The sequence below is a fragment of the Paroedura picta genome, chromosome 1 (genome assembly GCF_049243985.1).
Source record: "Paroedura picta isolate Pp20150507F chromosome 1, Ppicta_v3.0, whole genome shotgun sequence".
Lineage (NCBI taxonomy): Eukaryota > Metazoa > Chordata > Lepidosauria > Squamata > Gekkonidae > Paroedura > Paroedura picta.
Window position 1 is genome coordinate 90,964,845 of NC_135369.1, and position 27,024 is coordinate 90,991,868.

At 43.6% G+C, this 27,024-nt stretch overlaps 1 protein-coding gene across 6 annotated transcripts in view; it reads left to right on the top strand.

The window, feature by feature from the left end:
- Window positions 1–27,024, top strand: part of PDE10A (phosphodiesterase 10A) — a 318,318-nt gene that overhangs the window by 235,037 nt on the left and 56,257 nt on the right. For 4 of the 6 annotated variants that reach the window (XM_077347885.1, XM_077347873.1, XM_077347879.1 and 1 more), the window contains exons 5-9: window positions 3,960–4,009; window positions 10,612–10,752; window positions 14,881–15,036; window positions 16,773–16,823; window positions 19,375–19,454. In XM_077347885.1, coding sequence (XP_077204000.1) covers window positions 3,960–4,009; window positions 10,612–10,752; window positions 14,881–15,036; window positions 16,773–16,823; window positions 19,375–19,454 — 478 coding nt within the window. The remainder of the gene's footprint in view (window positions 1–3,959; window positions 4,010–10,611; window positions 10,753–14,880; window positions 15,037–16,772; window positions 16,824–19,374; window positions 19,455–27,024) is intronic. The other 2 variants (XM_077347876.1, XM_077347880.1) reach the window with 1 other exon arrangement.

Sequence of the window (27,024 nt, forward strand, 5' to 3'; positions counted from 1 at the left end):
TCCTTCCCCAAATGTGCTTCATTAGTTCTATTCAAGAACTCTTCTCCCTCTATAAAATTCAATGTGGACAGGTGAGTTTCTAGCCTCTGTATTTTGTCCTCTAGTAGAGCTACCAACTTAGATTTGCTGCAAGTGTAATTTCTGTTACCTTGAGGTAAGAACACAAAAATGCCACAGACAATGGATGTCAGTGCCTCATCTCCATCACCAGCCATGCTGCTTTGGTCCATTGCAGAAGTAGTTTGTATCTTCCTGCACTCCTCTGATTACTTACAGGAACTTCTGTCTTGACCCCCAGGTGAAGAGCCAAAGGCATGCGGGAGCCTTTTATAGCGCAAAGGCCCACTTAGCAGAGGGCTGAATCAGTAGTCAACCACAAGCAAACACTCCCTCCCTTCTTTGCACAACAATCAACTGCAGTTACTTATCACCCAGGCAATGAACAGACAAAAACAACACTTATTTAAACACTTCTGTAAGTTATATACTCTCCCACATGGTAAGAACAGAAAGAATCAGCATTCACCACTTCAGCAGCTTGCCATCTGGCTTCTTCTCTGGTCTAGCTGCCTGTGCTATAAATGTCAGCTATCGGAGTGTACTCTGCAAAACCCCACAATATAGTACATGCAAGGGGGCCTGGTCTCCAACTGCTACCTTCTGACAGCATCCCTGGAGGAATGAAGAAAACCAATTCAAGGCAGTATCATTTATCCCCAGTGAGGCTAGGCAGCTGACCAGGATCAATTGATGAACTGTATGAAATCCTGCTGATAGATCTAATAAGCTCAGCATGACCAAACCACCTCAATGTAACTGTTGGTTGAAGTTATCAACCAGAACTAAAAGCACAATCCCCAAACCAAGCCTGAAGCTGGGTTAGAAGAGATCAAGTGTGAAGATTTCATCCAGGAAAACCTGGAGTTGTTCAGCGTTCTGCCTGAATTACCTTTCCCAAGAATGGAAAATTTGACACTGGGTAGTAATTGCTTAAGTCCTTTTTATTTAGAGATTGTTTTAAAGAAGGGGCCTAACAGTGGCCTCTTTCAAGGGCCTAAGAAAGCAACCCTGAGAGAGAGACCCCTCTGGGACCTCTTTTCTCCTTTCAGCTGTTTTTCACTAGCCAAAAGGATCAATGATACCAGGAACAAGTTGTAGGCATCACAGCCATCAGGATTCTGTCAACATCCTTCAATGAGAGCAAACGGAAGAGGTCCTAAACCGGGCAAGATAGAACCAATGAAGCCTCTAATATGCTACTAGCTCTTAAATTGGCAGCAAGGTTGTGACAGAGTTTTGAGATTTTATCTGCAAAAGTTTGAAAAAATATCCAAGCTAAATAACAAATCATTAACAGTTCAGGACTCCACCTTCAGGGAAGTCAGATTCCTAACTAACCTAAATAGTTTGGCTGGTGCAAACTAGCAGACACAATGGAAGCAGAAAAGTAAGGCTTTATTTCATTTCTACCCTGTTTTTCTGTTCAGTGGGGATCCAGAGTAGATTACATAATTTTCCTGTCCTCCATTTTATCCTTACAACAACCCAGTGGGGTATCTTAGGCTGACAGCATGTGATTGGGCCAAGGTCACCCTGGAGCTTCCATGACACAAATGGGGATTTGAACCTGAGTCTCCCAGATTTTCCAATATATTCCAGACTACATCAAGATATCGACCTTCCAGCATTCCTTCCACAGCAACAGAACAAGACTGAGTGTGCCTTCCACACTTTGGACATCCATAGCACTTTGCTATTTTACCTGGGCAGAACCAAAGGTTTCAGAAAAGGCAACCTATTAATCTCATATTCAGGCCCTAAATCAGGCCATAAACTTTGGGCACCATCCATTCCCAGATGGATTGCCATGTGCATTTGATGATGCTGCCAGCTTGTGCAGGTTGACTGTCCATTTTGCCTCTACACCAATTCCATCAAGGTATAATCAGCCTTGGCAGCTATCCAGCAAGGATATCCAGGTGCAGAGGTAAGCAAGATGGTGACTTCCTCCTTCACTTGCACTTTCACCAAGCACTATTTTACGGACACTGGTGCCATGACTTGTGTGGCATTGGGAAGGTAGTACTCAAAATATTATTCAATTTAGAGCTTATGCCTGCCTTCCAAGACTTGGTAAGTCAGCTTGCTACTCTCCCATGCAGGACTGCACAGGTACCAGAATGATGAAAACAGGGTTGTGCTTATGGGTAACTGTTGTTTATTGATTGGTCACCTGTGCAGTCACACGTCCTTCCCCCCTGCCTCATAATTACTATGATAAGCATGACCAGGACTGTTTCTGCACAGGAGGCTCCTCGCTGGGCTGCAGGTTGGAGTTTGAGCAGGCGCAGGTTGCCCCTCCTCTTCCTGCTCCTGCAAGGGGAAGCATTTGGTCTGGTGTACCTCATCCACCCCAGATTTGTGCTACCACATTGGAGCTGAGGCAGCAATGTTCTCAGTGCAGAAGTGGTCCAGCTCTCTCCAATACAGGCAGAGAGGAATTGATGGGCCCCCTTCTGTTACATTGGAAAAGATGAGAAAGTAGCATGGAGCAGGAGGGTAGGATTTTCTAGGGAATTTTGAGCTTCAAAATCTCTCTGGCATGCACAGTAATCTATATGTGACTGGAGAGGTGACCACTTGAACAAGAGTTGGTAAATACAATCCTGTTTCCTATGCAAATGAAATGACATTGGCTCATATAATTCAGCTCTCCAAAGAATTGACCTTTTCCCTATGAATATTGCAAATATTCTGTACTACCAAAAATTAGGTTATAGAGTGTCAACTGTAGGCAGATTACAGTTGGGGGCTGCTGATTTTGAGAGATTAAAACTATATGCAGCATTTCTGTATATAGTAATTCTTCCTTGCCTTTGGCAACCCAGTCCAGTAGTCTATTAGTAACCAGTGTAGATTTGAACAGTTACCTCATTATACCTGCAAACATTTACAGATAATTTTTTTAACATAAATTCTGTGAAATTCCATTAAATACACTTTAATTTATGTTACAAATTGGAATGAATAGTTTCCATTCTTCCATCCAATTTAGGATTTGATCCCAAGGTTTTCACTCAAAAATAAACATTTTTTACTTGTATATGCAGAGAAGTCTGAGTGCTATGCACTCTTACAATATAGTGACCTTGGGAAAATGTGCTCCCATAACTATTGTTGAAAATAGTTAGGTAGCATTGGGAGTATATTTGTCAGGTCTCTGTTAAATTGCAAGATTGCTCAAGTGTGTTCCTATAGCTCTTTGAAATCATTCCTGGAGTCTATAATTGTGCTTCCTGCAGAGATTCTAGGATTTACTGTAAAATCTGTATGCGTCAGAATATGTACTGGGAATGCAATTGTGGGCTAAAAGAAGCTGTCTGCCCCTAACAGAATGCTTTTTAATTGCTACAGGAAGACACTTGTGCAATCTTTCAATGTATAAGAGCCCTTGGCAAGGCAATTGCACACTCATGGAATCTTTAAAGTTTCCTATATTTTAGGGACATTGTAAAGGGTGGCATTTGCCAAGGCCAATAAATTGTGAAATTGTACAGTTGCTTCCCCCTAACAGGGAGATTCTCTCCTCCCCCCCCCCCCCCCCGTGTCTGTGTCTCCTGCAGTTACACTGGAGGTGAGAATGAGATTTCTAAAAAATTGAATATAGTTAGATAGCTCAGTGGAAATCTTGTGCAATGGGATTCAATCTGAGGAGACATTCAAGAACTGCAAGATTGTGATTCAGTTGAGAGATCTGATGAAATTACATTTCAAAATCATGTCTAGTTCCAAATTTATGAAATCTATCAATTGAATGTTATATCAATTTGAATATTTTTCTTTTTCATGGCTTAAATGTGAGATAAATACTGAAAACTGATAATTATGCTAGTTAAGAGATTTACAAAAGAACATATTTGATTTTTGATAATGAAATATTTGTATTGTTATTTTGACAGCTACAAATGCTGATGGATTTGCATTGTATTTCCTGGGTGAATGCAATAATGTAAGTATAAATTTGGAGAACTACGTTTCATGTGCAGAATGCCTTTTCATAACTCTGTATGTAATATTTCACAAAGATTGGCAAGGCATGCATATGTACAAATGATTATATTATTGGTGCTAAGCAATTATTCTTTCTGTGTTGAATTTCAAAAATTAATGTATTAATTAAAAAAAATGTTTTAGAGGTTGTGGTTTTCAACTCACCTGTATACTTGCTCAACCTGTTGAAATTTTAAGGCATGGATCGTGGTGGCATGGGGGTGAATCACATACGCTGTTAAAATGTGAGATCTATCTGCAGGGATATTTAGCCATCTTGTATTATTCAACCAGGAAACAGTATGGTTTAATTCCTTCATGCTTGCTTAATATTATTTTATATTCTAACTAGGGGCCAAGCCTGTTGAATTCAGGAATATAACGGGCGCTAAATTAGGGGGGTGGGGTGTAAGAACTCTGTGGACAGCCTCTCCCCCCAGGACCTAGAAAGGCTTTAGGCAGCTGTTAGGGAACTCACTGGCAGGGGCAGCTCTCAGGGATCTACAGCCTCCAAACCTCCGAGAGAAGAGGGTGGTCAGGGGTGGGGGACGGAAGGCGATTGGCTGGGCACTGGACAGACAGGCAAGCTGGTTGGAGAAGGAGGTATTCCTGGGCGGGACAGCTGCCCTGAGTGGGTGTTAAGTGCTGAGTGGCACTTAAGCCATGAGAAACGCTTCTCCTCCAAGGCCTTACCAGAAATATTAAGTGGAACAGATAGCAACATGTGGGCTCACTGCAGATACTGATATCTGTACCTATGGGGAAAAGATAATTTTTCCTAAACTTGGGGGGAAACCCCAAGGTTGCTTCAAAACTTAACCATCTGCTAAAAAGTAGTGCAGTGGAGGAGGGGAAGGGGAAAAGCAATGCTGAAGATGTGGCTGCATGAAAGGAATCATCCCCTCCCCCAACTCCAAGTTTCAGTGCAGTTTCTCCCTGTGATCTAGCTCATTACAAACTAGCAAGAAGGTTTTAGAAAGGCAACTGAACTGCTGTTACAGAGGTGGGGGTGAGATGGAGCCATATTTGTTCATGGATTTAACAATTTGTCATTACAGTTTTTAGGTAAAGACTTATTTTATTGTTATACTATTCTTCTGTAATTTCACATTTTTGTCCTCTAAAAACTTTGAGGGCAATATCCGTTGGTTCTTTTTCTAGTTGTTCCATAGTTCCATAGTAATCAAGGTTCTTATAATATATTACCTGAAAAAAATTGGAATGATAGGAATGTAGAAGGTCTTGAATAAGTCCCAGCAGTAGATGTTAGGATATGGGGACAATATGAGAGTACAAAAAGAGAGGCCACAAATATACACAATCCTGCTTTATGGTGAGGTTACTAAACTGTTATGAGAGAATGAAAATAAGGAATTGTTGCATATTCTGCCTGATAGATAGTGCCACCTAGTGACCTTCCTAAAGATGTTATAAAGCAGAAAAACTGAATCTTGTTTTTACTGACCCAAGTAATTGCTTTTCTAATGTCATTCATTTTTATTTTTAAGTGAATATATTCATTTTTGAAGCATACTGGTTACAGTAACATTGATAGTTAAAATGTTCTTATTTGGTGGCTTGAGTTCACATAAAATGTAATTTTTGTTATAATTGCTGACATCACTTGAGAACTTGTGTGGTCGAAATCAGAGGTAGTCAACCTGTGGTCCTCCAGATGTTCGTGGACTACAATTCCCATGAATCCCTGCCAGGGTTTGCTGGCAGGGGCTCATGGTAATTGTAGTCCATGGACATCTGGAGGACCACAGGTTGACTACCCCTGGTCTAAATGGCAGTTTTTAAGATATCATATAGTGAGTGAATGTGGACTGAAGAAGAAGAGTTGGTTTTTATACCCCACTTTTCACAGCCTGAAGGAGACTCAAAGCAGCTTTCAATTGCCTTCCCTTCCTCTCCCCACAACAGACAAATGTGAGGTAGGTGGGGCTGAGAGATTCCTGACATGACGGCTCGGTGAAAACAGCACTATCAGGACTGTGATGAGCCCAAGGTCACCCACCTGGCTGCATGCAGAGCAGCAGGAAATCAAACCCGGCTCAGCAGAATAGAAGCTGCTACTCTTAATTACTGTACCAAGCTGGCTGTTGCTTATTAGCATCTCCATCAGTTGCTGAACAGATGGCATTAAACTAGGGTGGTAACAAAATAAGCTATCACCCAGGGACCGTTTCCACACTTGAGGCATTGTGCCAGGCTATAGGCTGGAGTTTGAGTTGGGGCAGGTTGCCCTGCCCCTTCCTAGCTCTCGAGGGAGCATTTGGCCCATTGAGCTTCATCCACCCCAGATTTGTTTTCTCACATGAGAGCCAGGGCAGCAAAGTTCCTAGTGCAGAAATGGTGTGATTTGGACCTAGTCTGCAATCATGTCAGATGATATCATTGGTTGGCCAATATCTTATAATGTGAAAATTCAAAGTGGACCTTTTGGTTTTTATAGACAAAATTGGCTGGATCAGAATTCAAAATAGAATACTTATTATTCCTCTTCACCCTTATAAAATATGTTGGATGTTTTAATTATGAAGGAACCAACATAATATGGGAATTCTTAGCAGGAAGAAATCAGTTAAATGTCAGGTCATAGATGAACTGAATTACACTGCTTTCAGAACAATGAAAGCAGTGTAATTCAGTTAATCTAGTGACCTCCTTCCCACCCCAGGAAAATACATAATTAGAACAATGGGCATCCCAAGAACCTATTGGTTCACCTTAATTTAATCTTATCAACACCAAGCCTCACTTTACCTCACCCATTTAACCTAATTGAGTAATACTTAACACTATTCATCAAACCTGGTAACTTTTCCCATCCAATTCTCACAGGTTCATCAAACATTATTTATACCTTTAGGGAAAGGGAAAAAAGAGGATCCGGGTAACTATCCACCTGTCAGCTTGACATCTGTAGCTGGCAAAATTTTGGAAAAAATCATCAAGCAGTCAGTCCTTGAGCAGCTGGAACAGAGAGCTGTGATTTCTAAGACTCAGCATGGGTTTCGCAAGAACAAATCATGTCACACCAACCTTTTCTCTTTTTTCAAGAGAATGACTACTGGATCAGGGGAAAGCCGTGCACATAGTTTATCAGGATTTCAGTAAAGCTTTTGATAAGGTTCCACATGATATTCTTGTTCATAAGTTGGTAAAATGCGGTATGGATCCTAATTCTGTCAGGTGGATCAGAAGAAGAAGAATAGTTGATTCTTATATGCCGTTTTTCTCTACCCGAAGGAGGCTCAAAGCGGCTTACAGTCGCCTTCCCTTTCCTCTCCCCACAACAGACACCCTGTGAGGTGGGTGAGGCTGAGAGAGCCCTGATATTACTGCTCAGTCAGAACAGTTTTATCAGTGCCATGGCAAGCCCAAGGTCACCCAGCTGGCTGCATATGGGGAAGTGCAGAATCGAACCCGGCATGCCAGATTAGAAGTCCGCACTCCTAACCACTACACCAAACTGGCTCTCTATCAATAACCGGTTGAAAAATCGTAACCAAAGGGTACTTGTTAACGGTTCTGCATCTTCTTGGAGAAGAGTGACAAGTGGAGTGCCCCAGGAATCTGTCCTGGGTCCCGTGTTGTTCAACATATTTATAAATGATTTGGATAAGGGTTTAGAGGGAATACTTATTACATTTGCAGATGATACTAAACTGGGGGGGGGGAGTAGAAAACACAACCGAAGACAGAATCAGAATACAGGATGATCTTGATAGGCTCAAGAAGTGGGCTGAATAAAATGAAGTTCAATAGGGACAAATGTAAAGGTCTGCATTTAGATAGGAAAAACCAAATACATCAATATAGGATAGGGAAGACTTGTCTTGGCAGTAGAAAATGTGAAAAGGATCTAGGAGTCTTAGTAGACCACAAATTGAACATGAGTCAAGAGTGTGACTCGGTGGCTAAAAAGGCAAATGGGATTTTGGGCTGTATCAAATGGAGTATCGTGTCCAGATCATGGGAGGTGATGGTACCGCTTTACACTGCTCTGGTTTAGCCTCACTTGGAATATTGTATTCAGTTTTGGGCACCCCAGTTGAAGAGGGATGTAGACAAACTGGAGCATGTCCAGAGGAGGGCAACAAAGATGGTGAGGGGTTTGGAGATGAAGACATATGAAGACGGGTTGGGGGAGCTTGGTCTGTTTAGCCTAGAGAGGAGACAACTGAGAGGGGATTTGATAACCATCTTCAAGTATTTAAAAGACTGCCATATTGAGGATGGAGCAGAGTTGTTCTCTCTTGCTCTGGAGAGACAGACCAGAACCAATGAGATGAAATTATTTCAAAAGAAATTCTGTTTCAACATCTGGAAGAAGTTCCTGACAGAGCAGTTTCTCAGTGGAACAGGCTTCCTCGGGAGGTGGTGGATTCTCCATCTTTGCAAATTTTTAAACAGAGGCTGGATAGCCATCTGACAGAGAGGCTGATTTTGTGAGGGCTTAAGGGGATGGCAGGTTACAGTGGATGAGCGATAGGGTTGTGAGTGTCCTGCATAGTGTAAGGGGTTGGACTAGATGGCCCATGAGGTCCCTTCCAATATTATTCTATGATTCTATAATTCCCTTAGTGACAGATTTTATTTTCCTGGGCTCTAAGATCACTGCAGATGGGGACTACATAAAAAATTAAAAGACGCTTGCTCCTGGGGAGGAAAGCTATGGCAAATCAAGACAGCATCCTAAAAAGCAGAGACATCACCCTGCCAACAAAAGTGTGTCTAGTCAAGGCTATGGTCTTCCCAGTTGCAATGTATGGCTGTGAAAGTTGGACGATAAGGAAGGCAGAGCATCAAAGAATTGAGGCTTTTGAACTCTGGTGCTGGAGAAGACTCTTGCGAGTCCCTTGGACTGCAAGGTGAACAAACCAGTCAGTCCTAGAGATCAGCCCAGACTGCTCTTTAGAAGGCTAGATCCTGAAGATGAAACTCAAATACTTTGGCCATCTCATGAGAAGGAAGGACTCCCTGGAGAAGAGCCTAATGCTGGGAACAATTGAGAGCAAAAGAAGAAGGGGATGACAGAGAATTAGGTGGCTGGATGGAGTCACTGAAGCAGCCTGTGAGAGATTAAATGGACTCCAGGGAATGGTAGAGCAGTGGTCCCCAACCTTTTTATCACTGGGGACCGGTTAACGCTTGACAATTTTACTGAGGCCCGGCGGGGGGAGGGGGTAGTCTTTTGCTGAGGGACGTCGCCGCGGCCTCAGCCCCTGTTCCACTTGCTTTCCCGCCGGTGTCCCTGATTTTCCACCGCCCACTGGGGGGTGCTGCCAGCAGCAGCTGCGCAATGCCACACCGAGGGGGAGCCCCAGCCATGGCGACCACTGGAGAGCACCAAAGGTGAGCCGGTGGCAGAGTGGCAGGGCAGCCCCCGAGGAAGCAGCCGGGGAGGAGGATGAGGAGGAGCTGCGGCCTGGTACTGACTGATCTACGGACCAGGACCGGTCCCCGGGCCAGGGGTTGGGGACCACTGTGGTAGAGGACAGGAACGCCTGGAGAATCATTGTCCGTGGGGTCTTGATGGATCGGACACAGCTTTGCAACTAACAACAACAACAATAGTTCCCCTCTAGTAAACCAATCAAGCCTTTCTCAGATCATTGTCACCCTCCAGCAAACCCATCAAGTCATTGTTTTGGGGGCTAAAATTTTAGCTAGCCCCTGGGATCGTTTTGCCCTATAAAATACAGCATCCTGTTCAATAGCAGTGTGTGTATGTTTTGAATCCTCCGCACATTCCCATTTGCATGTGGATCTTGTCTTCTTCTAATGAAATGCTGGTCATTTTGCTGTTACCTTTGCCTACCTCTTTTTTCAAGACTGGTAGCTATACCCTTCCCCAAAATTTCTTTCTCCCAACTCTTCCCTTATTTCCTTTTGGCTAGATTTCTATGACCATTTATACACTGGGAACTTCACTGCCCCAGGTCCCGTGCAGGAGCACAAATTGGGGTGAATGAGGGGCACCAGGCCAAATGCTCCCCCGTGTGGGTACAGGAAGAGGTGGGGCAACCTGCCACAAATAAAACTCTAGCCTGCAGCCCGGCATGAAACCTCCAGTGCATAAACGGTCTATGTGTTTTCAGTGTGTTTGTATATGTGTTTTATACTTTTATTTTTATTTTAAATAAAAATCCTTTCTGGTTTATTTTGAGAGTTTAGTTGAGGGAGCAATACCTGTAATCATTGGTGAAGAAGAATCCCAGTTACTCCCTCTCATTTTGTTTCCACTAAAGCTAATTTCCTCCAGCCAATTAGGAGACTGCCTCTTTGGTAACATCCAGATAATACATTAATATTGTGAAAGCTTAGCTTGTTTATTGGTGAGGTCTGATGGTAAAAATACAACATTGTTTAGCAAATCTTGTTTAGTTTGAAAAGTGATTAACTTTTGAAAACTGACTGGATTTCAACATTTTCAAAAATGAGTAAGCATTTATGTATTAAGGTTATTTTTTGTGATACAAAATTTTGATTCACTGTGGAAATAATCATATGCTCTAATCTTATTTTCTGTTTTGTTCACTCTCTCATTAGAGTCTCTGCATGTTCACACCACCAGGAGACAATGATGGACAATCACGTCTTATTCCTGTAGGGCCAGTTACGATCGGAACTACAATATCGGCATATGTAGCGAAATCTAGGCAAACTTTGTTGGTGGATGATATTTTGGGGGTAAAAATGTCATCTTGTTTTAAAATCTTGTCTCAATTCAATTTAAAGTTTGTTCAGAAGAATTTGTTGCCTAAGTATGTACTGGAATGACACTAAAATTGATAATTTAAAAAGTCTGATATATAGCCTGAGACCACTGACAGAGCTGGCAGAAGGCTCTCCCTCCCCCCTCCCTTCAGACTTGCTGGGAAGGAGCCTCTGACAGCCCCTGACTGAGGGGAGGGAGGTGTTTGTTTCCGAGAGCAATGCAGGGGAGTCTGAAGGCATGGGTGTGGGCCTTCCTTTGGGGGGGGGAGCTTTCCCCTCCTGCCAAACAGTTGGCTGACAGGGAGGCCACAGAAAAGCCCCTTCTCACTTAAAATACTGTTGTGGCCGGCCATGCTGCTGGAGGGAAGAAACTGCCAAGCAACTCTGCAGATTTGAGACCTAATACACAGGGCTGTCATGCAGGTGAAACTGGAAGCTGTTGAAGAGGTTCTTTTGCCTCTTGTTTCATCTGCACAATAACCCTGTGCAGTAGGCCTTAAGTGTTTCAACTCCACAACAACCGGCATGGGAGACCTTAAATGTTTCTTCTCCTCAACCATGTCCAAACTCCATAGGAGCCCTTTCTGCCTGGGCAGCTGATCTTTATACTCTGCAAATGAGCTGTAATTCCAGGAGCTCTCCAGGCACCACCTGGAGGTTGGCTACCCCTGGGTTGGAGATATTCCTGGAGATTTGGAGAAGGGCCTTAAAATCGTACAGTGCCTCAGAGTCCAGCCTCCAAAGTAGCCATTTTTGTCTGCTGAGCTGATCATTATAATCTAGAGATGAGCAGCAATCTAGAGAGGATGGTAGAGGCTCCCAGACTGTGGTTGGGGTGGAATGTTGCAGGTGTGTCCCTCCTGGGCTATGGGCTTTGGCCAGCACTTACCAGCAACTGTTTGTATTTTGGGGTGCAGACAGACAGACCGACCAATATCAATCCTGCGAGTCTGGAAAGTTCAGGAAAGTTCAGGGAGATCTAAATAAAGAATATTTACATCCTGAAACTGGAAATAGTGAACAAGTAAATGGCTGGAGAGGCATGGGAACTGAAGTGACTTTTCAAGCTTGGCCTGGTAAATAAAAACTCCTATGAACTCAAAAGACATAAGTGGCCCAGAATTTCAAGCGTAGTTAGCTTTACAGGAAAGTAGACAGTGAGACTTTGGGGGAAACTAGGTGATTCACTTTTATTAGGCAACGACTTGGCCTTGCAGACAACAACAGGGACTGCTGTTGCCAGGCTTCAGAAGGGCAGACATCACCAGCCAAGCAACCAAGTGGATTCTGAGGCCACGTGCATTCCTTTTGAAGGGATGCATGTGAGGGGAGAGAGCTTACCTTTCAGTCTAACTGCCTAGAGATGAGCTGTACTTCCAGGGGATTCTCGGACCCCACCTGGAGGCTGGTATCTCTAAACCTCAGGGGGATACAATGCTACACAGTCACCCTTCCAAAGTAGCCATTTTTGCCTGCAGATCTGGCCTGTATAGTCTGGAGATGATCAGCAATTCCTGGCCCCACCCGGAGGCTGGCTGTCCCTGGTCTGAACATATTCCTTGAAGTCTGAAAGTGGGGCCTCAAAGTGTATAATGCCCCCACAGCTACCTAGCAGGTTGTCTATTGTGGGGAGATGAAGGGGAAAGGTGTTTGTAAACCATTTTGGGTAGTAAACAGCAGGGTACAAAAATCCAGCTCTTCCTCTTCTAAGGAGCAGCCATAAAAGAAGCATTTGGTCACATAACATTTTATCAACAGTAAAAAAAAATGGAGACAGAAGAAGCAGGGTGGACACCTGTGTACTGTGTATTTGGGCAGGGGGACAAGAAAGGTAATAATGTTGAACTGGGAGGAATTGGTTGCCATGTAATCTCCCCCTAAGGAGAGTCTCCAGTCTGATTTCCCCTTCACATATCTGAAGACATGGCTCTGGAAAGGTCATCTGTAACCACTATGCCACAATTCCCAAAGGTCAGTCCACTCCCACACTCAACTAACATTCCAAACCACAAGTTCTTGACACCCATATCTCCACACCCATGCCCTCATTTATCTCCATGCCACCGCAACCTCCCACACAACACACACATTCACCCCCATGCCATTACAGACTGGACATCTCCTCCCCTTCCTCTTTGCCAAGCTCTAGTGCCTGTTGTATTCCTGGATACAATGGGCTTTTCCTCTAGTATTTCTATATTTCAATATATTTTTTAATAACCATACACTGAAGGTAAATTCAGCAAGTAAAAGAAAGTGCATTTGTATCATTTTTTATACTCCCCCCCCCCCTTACCTTTAAAAAACAAAAAACATATCCGGCATAAAATAATGTAGCAATGAAGGACCTACATTATTTGACAGGTTTGTATGATGTATTTAGTAATCACAATAGTGACATCAAATTGTAGAAACAAATAGTGAATGATTTTAATAGGAATCTATGCTTACCTGTGGAAAAAAAATCCTGTTCTTGAGGCTACAATGTGTACATTGTAAATGTGGGTTTTTTCTCATTCACTTCAGTTAATGCTCCATATTTACAGAACTGTTCTTTGAAGGCAGTGGTTCTCAACATTCCTAATGCCGCAACCCCTTACTATAATTCCTCATGTTGGAGTGACCCCCAACCATAAAATTATTTTCGTTGCTACTTCATAACTGTAATTTTACTACTGTTATGAATTGTAATGTAAATATCTGATATGCAGGATATATTTTCATTATTACAAATTGAACATAATTAAAATATAGTTATCACAAAAACAATATGTAATTGTCTCCTGTTTGGTAATGCAGATCTGAGCTAAAGAAAATATGGGACAAAAGTGTGAGAATTTAGGTCTCTGTGACTCTGCTATTATTTTATGTCCCATATGCAAGATGTAGGCACCATGTTTGAGGGGCCACAAAAGTCAGCTCCACACAAACTGACTTTTGTTCCAGGCATCAGCATAATAACCCTCCTTATAGGAGGTAGATCACTGCTGACCTGGAAATAATATTTATGGTGACCCAACAACTATTCTGAGTTGCAAACCTATTAAGCCCAAGTTCTTTATTCATATTTTCCCCCATTGACCAGGCTGAGGCAGTAAGTTTGATTAAATAAATAAACAAATAAATAAGTGAGGCTTGCCTAATCTCATCAGAACTCAGGAGCCCAGCAGAATTGGACAAGAGCCAGGGAACTGCAAACCACCTCTGAGCATTTCTTGCCCTGAAAATCCTACAGGGTTGCCATGAGTCTGCTATGATGGGGAATACTCTCCATGAAAGCACTTTCCACACAAAAAGACTTGCATCTGCACACCAGAGTTCAATAAAGCCACTGTCTTCATATTATCTCTAGAAGCCTCACAAACTACATTGGCAGTAGATTTATTTATATTTCTAGGTACTAATTTAAACAGCCCTTGAAATTCTGAACTAGAGACAGTAATTGCAAATAAGAACCTGAAAACTAAGTCCTACCCTTCTCCTGCAGGCATGTAGGTACTGGACTCTGCAGCCTGCAGCCTACTTGTAAAATCAGGAGGTCTCCAGCCACCAGTTGGAGGTTGGCAAACTATCTGGGAGGAGATTTGAATCGGGGGAGGTAGTTTTCCAGTAGTTAATCCCCCCTTCCCCATGAATAAATTCCTTGTGGGACTCCCATTTTCTGATATCTGATACTAAAAGTGGAGGTCTTGCATAGAAATCAGACAGGCAAAGTTAAAGTTTATGCATAGTCCTAGAAATCCCCTCTCCATAACCCTAGGATAGAGATCCTAACAATCACCAGAATGTTAAGACTGATAGGGGTCTTGGAGATGGGCGAGATATTTCCCAATGTTATGTGGAGTCACCATGGGAAGGAATATATGGTCTCATTTAAAATAGCACATCTGCAGTCCATAAGAAGTTAAGAGTCAGCCTGTGTAGGTAGACTCTAATTTGGAGAACCAGGTTTGAGTCCTCACTCATCCCCATGTTGTTTGCCAATTGTTACTGCAATTGGTGACTTGATTGGCATTCTGGAACTTTATCGTTATTGGGGAAATGACATCTTCCATGTAAATCATTCATATAACTTGTGTTTGATTTTTTTTTTCTTTTTAGGATGAGCGATTTCCCAGAGGCACTGGAAGGGCATCAGGGACACGAATACATTCTGTGCTTTGTTTGCCAATTGTTACTGCAATTGGTGACTTGATTGGCATTCTGGAACTTTATCGTTATTGGGGAAATGACATCTTCCATGTAAATCATCAAGCGGTAAGGTCTATGTAGATGGCACAATGAGCAAAGATTGCTTTTGTGACATGCAATTTTTCTTTTTCTTTTTAGAGAGAGAGAAAGAGGCAGTTACTTTTGTAATTGCTCCCCCCTTGGGAGGTTTTTATTTTGAGAAGAGGAGCATCTTTCTCTGGCTGTTTTCCTACCAAGAATCACCTCACCAGCTGCTTTTACACCTGTAGGGTATCATATACATATTTATATTCATCTGGAAGCCCATTGCAAAAAACATAGCTGGAGGATAAATGGTCTTGATTGGATGGAATTAGGAATCACCATTATTTGGCAGTTTCTTTCGAAGCCCAAGCACCTCAGGAGAGCTCGCTGTTGATCACAACCAGCTGGAGTACTAAAGCAATCACTGCTGTTAATTGTCTTTTTCTGAGTAGGGTTTTCTCCACATGCTCTACTCTTCTTAAGCTTGAATTGGGAAAAAAAATCTAAGATATGAAATGGCAAGTGGACCTCACCAATTCACCCACTTTCAGGTCATTGCTTAATAAACTATATACTCTCTATCCTACATTGTATCTTTATACCTTGGAAAGCAATAACCATAGAAGAACTTCTACCTTGGCAAAGTGCATGGTAGTCGCTGGGAGGTATAAAGAGATCCCCTTCCCCGAAAGATTATGTTGATGCAACTCTAGTCAAGGAGAACATGCTCTAGACCAGAGGTAGTCAACCTGTGGTCCTCCAGATGTCCATGGACTACAATTCCCATGAGCCCCTGCCAGCAAATGGTCTAGATCATGTTCTCCTGAGCTGCCCCTTTTATGCTAAAGCCTAAGCTAGTTTCATCTTCCCTCTGGTGACATGTGGGTCAGGGCAGATAGCTGTAAACAACACAGTTATAGTTAACAAACTATTGTCTGATGACAAAATTGGGATCCAATGGCATCTTTAAGAACAACAAAGATTTATTCATGGCAGGAACTTTTGTGTGCATGCACACTTCCTCAGACAATGGAACAGGGATCATAAGAGTACAGATATAAAGAGAAAGTAAAATAGTAGCAAATTAGTAAACTATCACAGCATCCAAAATATGCAGTATATTTTCTTACTAGAAAAGCATTGCTCAAAGCAATACTTAGGTGAATTGCATTGGGCTTCACTAGATTTTACATTACCAAACAGTGCAACTTATGTTTTTATTTCCACTCTTGCTTTGCTGGATCCCGGTAAAGAGTGATATGACATTTTAAAGTGATATGTTAAATTTTATGCTCACTATTTTGGGCTTTCTAAAGTTTTTGGTGGTTAATATTCCTTCTGTGTCTTCACTTTTGTTTGTGGAAAAATCAGCTGATACTTTAAAAAGTTCATAATTAACCCATAATTAATTTATGAATTTCCATATCTCACCCTGTGACTGGCAGACAACAGGTGTTTTAATGATTTTGGTTGAACTCTATAACAGAAGATTTGGCAGTCTGTTTATTAGTGGTTTAAATTTGAATATTTCATTCTTATGGGCTTACTTTTTGAATGAGAGAAACATTTTAACAATATTGTATAGTTAGTATTAAACTCCAGTCTTCTTATAGGCATGCACTGAACGGAGGGTAGGCAAGCCCTTTTATGGAACAATTATTTTAACTGACTGTTTAAATACACCAAAACTATTTATTGTACAGCTTCTTATACACTTTGAAAGGCTGAAAGTGTTTTATATCTTTCATGAAATAGGGTTTTTTTTTTTATTGTTTCAGGTTGCAACAGCCAATCTTGCATGGGCCTCAGTAGCATTACATCAAGTAGAGGTAAGTCTATGGATTGTGTTGTATTTCTGAAAGAAAATGATATACTGCTAGGTTAATAAAACATTGCCATATTAGTCTGACAGTACCTAAATGATGGAAAATAGAAGTAACTCTCAAAAGCTAGCATCAAATCATGAACAAACTTTGTGCATTGTGAACAAACTTGATGTAGCTTTCTGTAGTTTGCAATATACCTATTACTTGGGAGCTAAACATTGCTACATCCTACCTTAGCAAATGCATGTAAACAAACAAATGCTATAAATAGAAAATACAAACTTGGTTAGAAAGGAAACAGTTTCATATAGTTATAACTGGACTGGCAGTATGGCAGTATATTTGGGTATGAAGTAAAATTTTGTTACATTTATTTTAAATATTTAAAGCATTTATTAGCTGCCTTTCTTCCTTCCCAAACTCACAATGTAATGACTATAAAAACATAATTTAAATAAGTTATAAAAACACATAAAAGGTCTTACTGTAGATTGAATGCTAAAAGCATTATACTCTTGAATAGTGTATTGTTATTATGCAAACTATTGTACACAAAATTAGTCAAATTTAGTCAATAAACATATTATTGGAACTTTTAAAAATCTGTTTACAGAACACACAGCAATTATCTGATAGTTAATTCTGAACATCCCTGACCTAGGTAGCCTAGACTAGCTTGATCTCATCAGATCTTGGGAGGTATGCAGGGTCAGCCATGGTTAGAATTTGGTTGGGAGACTTCCAAGGAATAGCATGGGCATGGCATGACGCAGGCAATGGAAAACCACATCCATATGTCTCTTCTGTGGGGTTACCATAAGTCAGTTTTGACTTGATGGGAAGAAATAAAATAGAATCTGAATATAGCCACAGAGTGTGAATCAACAAATTTGTACCACAATAATATGTGCCCCTCATGGAAATTTTTTGGTAAACCTGAGGGAACCCTCCAGCTTGCAGCCAAATATGAAAATTAAAAAGAAGAGAGGGTTTTTTAAAAAGTTAAAGAAAAAAATAGATTTTTATGATACATCAATAGGTCAGCTGCCATTTAGAGTTGCCTAGCAAACCCTAAGATGCCTCACCAGGGCTGCGGTAGGACAAAGGGACTGGCAGCAGAAGCTACTGGGAAGCAGAGTAATAGATGATAGTGAAGTCCAGTACAGATGAGGGAAAACAGACAAGTGGCAAAAAAGCTACTGGAAGCCAAGTAGGGAAGGAAGTATGAAGGCACTATTGCACATCAGCTTGGTAGCTGTGGGTAGGAAAAAATACTTAAAACCTGGCCCTATGTGCTTTATGCTCTAAGTCTCTTTTCCCCTCCCATCCAGCGTATGAAGGAACCCTTGGAGAAGGAAGCGTACATGACCAGCTTTTTTCTTTAACCCTCCTTCTGCCCTTCACCATGTGCTTTGAACTCCAGCCACCTTTCCCCCAAGCAGTGGGCTAGTACTGAGAGCTTGGCTGACCCCATCAACTCTCCCCTGGGAAAAAAGAGGGAAGGAACTAGGGGTGGGATTTTCCTTCTTCCACAACTCTTCACAGACCTGGGTGCTGTTGAGTGTATCCCAGCCAGTGCTGTATAGCAGTGGTCCCCAACCTGCGGGCTGCGGCCCGGTGCCGGGCCGCGAAGGCCATGGCGCCGGGCCGCGGCTCCCTCTCCCCGCCCCCCCGCAGTAAAAAACTTCCCAGGCCACAAGCTTGCGGCCCGGGAAGCTTCTTACTGCGGGAGGGCGGGGAGAGGGAATCAGGGCCGGCCGCGCCCGTGTGGGCGTGGCCCGATGTGCGGGCGCGGCCCGATGCGTGGGCACGGCCCGCGAGTGCGGCCCGATGTGTGGCCGTGGTCCGCGGGTGCGGCCCGATGCGCGGGTGCGGCCCGCGGGCGCGGCCGATGCGTGGGCGTGGCCCCCGCGGGCCGCAGGCCGCTCCCCAATGCCCTGCCGGTCCCCAACCTCAGAAAGATGACTAAACTTTTTCACCATATTCATTAAGTGAAAGAAACCAAGAAAAGGCAGTCTTTATAAAGCGCCTTAGCTCTTTAAAGAGGTTTGCCAAATGTATCCTAGACCAGTGGTCCCCAACCTTTCTATCACCGGGGACCGGTCAACGCTTGACAATTTTACTGGGACTCGGGGGGGGGGGTAGTCTTTTGCCGAGGGACATCGCTGCTGCCTGAGCCCCTGCTCCACTTGCTTTCCCACCTGCGCCCCTGACTTCCCGTCGCCCTCTGGGGAGTGCTGCCAGCAGCAGCTTTGCAGTGCCATGCCGAGGGGGAGCCCCAGCTGTGGCGGCCACTGGAGAGCACCAAAGGTGAGCCGGTGGCAGAGTGGCAGGGCAGCCCCTGAGGCAGCAGCCGGGGAGGAGGACGAGGAGGAGCCGCAGACCGGTCCCGGTCTCCGGACCGGGGGTTGGGGACCACAGTCCTAGACCATAGTTTTCAGAAGTTACATCCCAAGGAAGAGGAAAGCAGTAAAGACTTCAGGCCCACTGAAAAAAAACATATATGTTCCACAGATTCACTCTGATTCTAATCTTCTGCTTAAATAAGCAATAGTATGTCCAATGTTCCCGTCAGGTGTCAAAGGGCCTTGCCAAACAAACAGAACTGAACGACTTCCTCCTTGATGTATCAAAGTAAGTGAAACCTGAATCTCAGCCTCCACCACTGTATCAGGTGCATTTTTTTTCCTGGTCAATTGATGTTTCATTCCATACCAGTTGTAATTACTTAATCTTTGGGGGTCTGGTTTACGTCTTTCTAATATTTATTCCTACATGATAAAAATAATTAAATAGATTGATGAATTGTGGATATAAAAATAGATTTTGAGTGTTTACTATTTAATGCTATAAAATTGATGTTAGTACTGTCAACAAAAAACTTAGCAAAAAGAAATTGCAGGTGAAAAGTCTATGCAAGGAAATGTTGACCAATGTTTGAGTCCAGTGGCATCTTTAAGACCAACAGAGCTTTAGCCTGGGTATAAACTTTTGTATGTGGGTATACTTCTTCAGATGAAAGACACAAAAGCTTATACCCAGAGTAAAACTTTGTTGCTCTTAAAGGCCCCACTGGTCTCAAACTCTGTTTTGCTACATCAGACCAACCTGGCTATCCAAGTGCAGACATACACTGCTATTCCTCAAGTGAAAATGCATCCTTATTCCTCCCACTGGAGCTGGAGGTAGGGTTAACTTCTTAGACTTGGGCAGAAGTTATGCCCTGCAGAATAGACATGCCCTTAGACGGAGTTTCAGGTCATGAGGTTATACTTTCTAAACTCAATTAGCCTCCTCCCCCAATGCAATCCCAGATCACTAGAGAGAAAAGGGTGAGGGGAAAGAGAAGCTGTAGGATAGGAACAGTTTGACCAGGAATGATGTGGAGTGTCGTAGAGGCAGCTATGAAGAAAACTAGTCTAATTCCTAAAAAGGAATTAGACAAATCTTACCTAGATTCAAGCAGTGAGGAGGCTCTGGTGAGCGTGGTTAAACTAAGTCATATTGTTGTGAGGTTCTTCCAGTCTGATGGCCTGCCCTCAGCTTTTCTGCTGGATCCTCTATGTGCATTTCCTCAGGGCCCAGAATGGAAAAAGAAGGGGGTTATTGCACCTGATTCCTTCTTTATCTCTTTCTCAACTCCTTCCTGGACTCTTATAGAAGCCCATCTTAAAGGGGCTGTCTGGCCTCTCTGTTCCCCCATCGACCAATCTTGGCTATCCCCAGGAAGGGCTTGATTGCTCCCACTTCCCCACTTTCCCTGTGAGGCCACTGGTGGTTCTTCCTCTTCCAACATCATCCCATTGGCTGCACCCAAGGGCTAGCTGGGATAGGCCATAGAGCCTTTGGGCCCACCAACACTAAGCTGCTGCTGGATCTCTCTGGGTCTGGGCATCTCTCTGTAGATCACCGCAGACTCTTCACTTACTGCAGGTAACAGCATCTTCTTGGGGCTGTCTTCATGCTGGATCCAGTTTTCAGCATCATTGCCAGTTTCCCCAGCAGCACATGCCTCCCTGCTGCTGGCTTTCCTAACCAGGGAATGGCGTCCCACCTGGGATGCTCAAGGGGATGCCGACCTCCGAGAGGCCCATCCCAGACCATCCTGCCTCTGCCAGCTCCTGCCTTCCCAGCTGGGTTGGCATTTGCTCACAGGGCCAACACCTCATTCAGGATGCTCCCTACTCTTCAGAATTTGCTGCACAGGACAAGATTCCATTCAAACGTGCTCCTTTCCCTGTCTCCCCGCCACGGGAGCAAGGTCAGCTGGCCCCGCTCCTGCCAACACTTCTTCCTTTTGCAACTATTGAATCAAGGCATCTCAAACTCCCTGCAACCAAATGTCCAAACCTTGTTCAGACAAATGCACGCCATCTGCCCTGTAGAGCAGTGGTCCCCAACCTTTTTATCACCGGAGACCAGTCAATGCTTGACAATTTTACTGAGGCCCGGGGGGGGGTAGTCTTTTGCTGAGGGATTTTGCTGCCGCCGCCTGAGCCCCTACTCCACTTGCTTTCCCGCCGGCACCCCTGACTTCCTGCCGCCTGCTGCCAGCAGCAGCTGTGCAGTGCCACTCCGAGGGGAAGCCCCAGCCATGGTGGCCGCTGGAGAGCACCAAAGGTGAGCCAGCAGCAGAGTGGCAGGGCAGCCCCCGAGGCAGCAATCAGGGAGGAGGACGAGGAGGAGCTGTGGCCCAGTACCGACTGATCCACGGACCGGTACCAGTCCCCGGACCGGGGGTTGGGGACCACTGGGGATTGCCTTCTCTTGTGAAATATTCATGTGTAGAAACACCCACCCACCGCATTTGGAAACCCGCCTTGAAATAACTTGGTTCACTTTGCGCAACATGAGAATAATGCATTTTACTGCTCCAACATTGTGTCATGCCAGTCGCTCCCCCATGCAGGACCACATTATTGCAGCATCTGGACATCTTTGCCAAAGAAGTTCCAGGGTGACGATCGCAAGCAATGTTGATCAGCGCAGGCCTCGATGTCCAGACCATGTGACAAAAACCCGGTCACCGATGCCAAAGTGTGTGCTTTACCCAGAAGACACAGCACACCAGCTGGCTTAATAAACATAATTGTGGCCAATGGCCAGGTTCCGCCTCAACACTAAGGGTCGCCCTGGAACAAGTCACATGTTAGTCATGGCCTGACACGAATGTACCGCTTATACTCCCCTGACTTCCAGTGCCCCAAGACCTTGATTTACTCTGCCGGGACCCCTCTTGGAATGCCTGGGTGGCTGCATCTATTCAGAAGGAATGTGTCCCATAATGCTCTGCATTGCCACCCACCCATCTGAGACAGTCCTTCAATATGACTGAAAACTGTTACCTGCTCAGGCATTACCCATCTTTGTGGATGAACAATGGACTTGGTACATCTGGCCTGTCAGTAAGCCTGGAGGGTGTGCCCCAGGCAAAGACCGGGCTCCAGCACCCTTACCCATGTTGCCGCTACCCTGCTCCCCTTCTGGTTGGTCTTGGATCTCCACAATTACACTCTGTTGTCTTCCCTACCCAACATTCCTAAACCAGCTGAGGACTTAGAAGCCACCAAAAACTCACTGCTGCAAAAGTCCCCGGCATATGCCACAGCGAATGCTGCCTTTATCGGGATGCCTTCATAGTTATTAAAGCACACCCTGTCCACTGATGCCATCAAATGCAGCAAAAGCAAACATGTAATTGGCCTTCTGGCATCAGTTTTTAGAGGCACCAGCATCCCTCACCCATCCACTGCTCGCCAGGCCAAAAACGATGTGCAAGGATCCCAGCTCCCCAGCAGTTTTCTGCAAATAGACAGACTTGCCAGATGAACTCCCATTGTCTTGGGTGGCTTGCCTTAACCTTTTAAATGGGACAGGTACTGCCAAACCAGTGGCTCAGACATGGGCCATGGCTCCTTGCACCCCCGGCAGCATTGGAATTTACCTGTAAGGTGTCGCCTAGCAGCAATTCCTCTTGCCGTTGGGACACCCCATTAAAGAGTTCCAAAAACTCCAACCACACACCTAAATCAGCTTTTATGGTGGCTGTCATGTGTATGTGTTGGTGGGGCAGGTATGCCCCAGCTGTGCAGCGTGCCAAGCGGGTGCAGAAGGCTCTTCCTCGGTCCACTACTTTGCACTCAAAGTTCAGGTGCCCCAGGAGAGCTTGCATCTCTTCCAGCCTATATTTTCTCTTTCCCAGCATATCCTTGATGAGGCCTGTTAGTGCTATCAGTTTATCCTCGGGGAGCTGTGATATACCCTTCGTAGAATCCAAACTGATGCCTAAATAAACCAGTCTGATCACTGGGCCTTCAGTCTTTTCCAGTGTCAATGGCACCCCAAATTCCAGTGCCATGTCCTGAAAGGTCTGCAGCCTGAGCAAAAAAGCTGAGGACCCATTGGGGCCTACAAACATGATATCATCGAGTAATGAGTGACCTCAACAAATTGGTGCCACTCTTTGATGGCCCGTTCCAGGAACTAACTGAACTTCTCAAAGGCTGAAAAAGCTATGGAGCTCCCCATAGGCATCACTCTGTCAACATACCAATGGTCCTTGGAATTTCATTGCCAACAAGCTGAAGTCATCCGGGTGAACCAGGAGCAGGCGGAAGGCTGACTGTATGTCACACTTAGCCATTAATGCTTCTGGGCTGCAGGCCTGAATTATTGTCACAAATGACACATACCTTGTCATGCTCAGCTCTGGAACTATGCCGTCATTCACAGAAGAACATTTAGGGTAGGACAGGTAATGTATTAAATGGAACTGACCCGGAGCTCTTTGCTGCTTCCCCTAGGATCACAGGTTGTGTTTTCATCAGTCCTTCCTGTAAGTGGCTGAGGCACAGGAAGAGAGAGAAAAATTATGCAAGTGAATGATTGGCTACGTCAGTGGTGTCTACGGGAATGGTTTGGATTTCTGGATCATGGTCAACGATGTCAATATGATGGGCTATTATCAGGAGATGCTGTGCACCTCACAAGGGACAGAAAAAGTATTTTGGGGAGAACCCTTGCACACCTGGTGAAGAGGGCTTTAAACTAGACACAAAGGGGGAGCAAGACGTAAATTCAGAACTTGGTGTGATGGCAAGTTCTGAACATGAGAAGATCTCAAATCTACAGGGAATGTTACATAAGCAGGGAACTACTAGTTTACAAGGAAGTTCAAAAACCAAAACCATGAGGCACACAAAGGATGGATTACGATGTCTTTACACTAATGCACAGAGTATGGGAAACAAGCAGGAGGAACTAGTAGTAATAGAGGAAGGGGGCTATAACCTAATAGGATTCACAGAAACTTGGCGGGATAATGCTCACAATTGGAATACTAAAATTGAGGGGTACAATCTATTCAGAAGGGACAGACAAGAAAAGAAGGGGGGAGGTGTAGCAATATATGTTAGGAATCTTTATACTTGTTAAGAAACACAGGTACCTGAGCATGAAAGTTCAGTTGAGTGTATTTGGGTAAATATAAAAGGAGTAGGAAATGAGAGTGATATTATTGTGGGGATCTGCTATAGACCACCAAGCCAGGACTTGAATGAGATTCTGCTAGACCAAATTACACAATTTTCCAAAAAGGGGGAAACAGTGATCATGAGTGACTTCAATTACCCAGATATCTGTTGGAAGACCAACTCTGCTAAAAATGCAAACTCCATTAAATTCTTGTCTTGCCGACAGCTTAATTTCCCAGAAAGTAGAGAGGGGAACCAGGGGCTCTGCTATTTTAGACTTCATTCTTATCAACAGGGTAGAACTGGTAGATGAGGTGGAAGTAGTGGGCACACTTGGTAGCAGTGACCATGTGCTTTTGGAATTTTCAATTGTGAGAAAGAGAAAACCTTTATGTAGTCATATGTATAGACTGGACTTCAGGAAAGCTGATTTTCCAGACTTAAAGGTATGTTGCATAGAGTCCCATGGTCAGAAAGACTTAAAGAGATAGGAGTCCAAGAGGGCTGGGAGTTTCTTAAATGTGAAATACAATCACAAACAATTCCCTTGAGAAGAAAAGATGGAAGGAGCCTAAGGAAGCCATGTTGGCTCCATAAGCAGTTGTCAAAAGATTTGAGGAATAAAAAAGAGTAATTTAGGAAATAGAAGGAAGGCCTTATTACCAAGGATGCTAAAAATGCAAACTCCAACAAATAACAAATAATTGTAGGGGGACTGCTAGAAAAGCTAAAGCTCAATATGAGCTTAGGCTAGCAAGAAATGCTAAACATAACAACAAAAAAAGCTTCTTTAGTTATATTTCAAGCAAGAAAAAGAATAGGGAAACCATAGGACCACTGCGAGGACAAGAAAGTAAAATTATAATAGATGATGAAGAGAGGGCTGAACTGCTTAACTCCTATTTCTCCTCAGTCTTCTCTTGTGAGGGAAATAGTGATCAATGTGGCAAAAATGTAACACAACATGAGGGACGGGAATGGTGGCCTGGGATCACTATTGGAGCAGTCCACAGTTTCTTTAAATGAAACAAAGTCTTCTGGGTCAGATGAACTGCATCCAAGGGTACTAAAAGAACTATCAGATGTCATCTCTGAACCTCTGTCCATTATTTTTGACACTTCTTCGAGAACAGGTGAGGTGCCAGATGATTGGAGGCGGGCAAATTTTGTCCCTATCTTCAAGAAAGGGCAAAAGGAGGATCCGGGTTATTATCAACTTGTCAGCTTGACATCAGTAGCTGGCAAAATTTTGGAACAAATAATCAAACACTCGGTCTTTGAGCAGCTGGAACTGAGAGCTGTGATTTCTAAGACACAGCATGGGATTTGCAAGAACAAGTCATGTCAGACTTATCTTTTTTCGAGAAAGTGACTACCCTGCTGGGTAGTCAGGGGAATGCCTTGGACATAGTTTATCTGGATTTCAGTAAAGCTTTTGATAAGGTTCCACATGATATTCTTGTTCATAAGTTGGTAAAATGCGCTATGGATCCTAATTCTGTCAGGTGGATCAATACCTGGTTGACAAATCATACCCAGAGGGTTAATGATTATGTTAATGGTTCAGCATCTTCTTGGAAAGGAGTGACAAGTGGAGTACCCCAAGGATCTGTCCTGGGGCCTGTGTTGTTCAACATATTTATAAATGATTGGGATGAGGGATTAGAAGGGATGCTTATTAAATTTGCAAATGATACACGACTGGGAGGGGTGGCAAACACAACTGAAGACAGAATTAGAACACAGGATGATCTTGATAGGCTCGAGAAGTGGGCTAAACTGAATAAAATGTGGGAAAGAGAAAACCTTTACATAGTTGGACGTAGAGACTAGACTTCAGGAAAGCTGATTTTAACAGATTTAAAGTTATGTTGGGTAGAGTCCCGTGACAAGTGGAGTACCCCAGGGATCTATCCTCGGGCCTATGTTATTCAACATATTTATAAATGATTTCAATGAGGGATTATTAAATTTGCAGATGATATTAAACTGGGAAGGGTAGTAAACACATCAGAAGACAGAATCAGAATAAAGGATGATCTTGATAGGCTCAAGAAGTGGGCTAAACTGAATAAAATGAAGTTCAATAGGAAATTGTAGTCCATGAACATCTGGAGGACCCCAGGTTGACTACCCCTGGACTAGATGACCCATGAGATCCTTTCCATTATTCTATGATTCTTCTATGATTCTAGGTAGGAGTAGCACGAGCCAATCTGAAAGAAGCTAAGGAGAGAACAGTTCCACAGACCGTCATTGCCTTCCCAGAAATTTTTGAAAATATAGAAGGCTGTCTCAGTGGCTTCAAAACAAAGTTTAGAGTTCAGTGGCACCTCCCAGACCAACGAAGTTTTATTCAAGGTATAAGCTATCGTGTGTGTTTACATTTCCTCTGATCATATGAAATGTGAATTACCAGTCCTTATGTATAGGTAGAGGGTGAGCAGCAAATTAGCCTATGACATAACAAAGATGTTTAAGGCAAACTGGGATAACAAGCTTAGTTTATATGTTCACCATTTGTTTGAATTTAATTCTGGGGAGAAACACAATGAATCAAATAAATACTACAGATTGATGTATAAATGTATTCTTTTTGATTGAGGAATGATGAGTAATTTAACTGAGACCCTGTTGACACCCAGTAATTGCTGTCAGGATACATTAACACATCAGTCTCCAAATCTGATATGTTTATTTGCTTCACTGTTTTCCTCTGGAATTAAATCCCA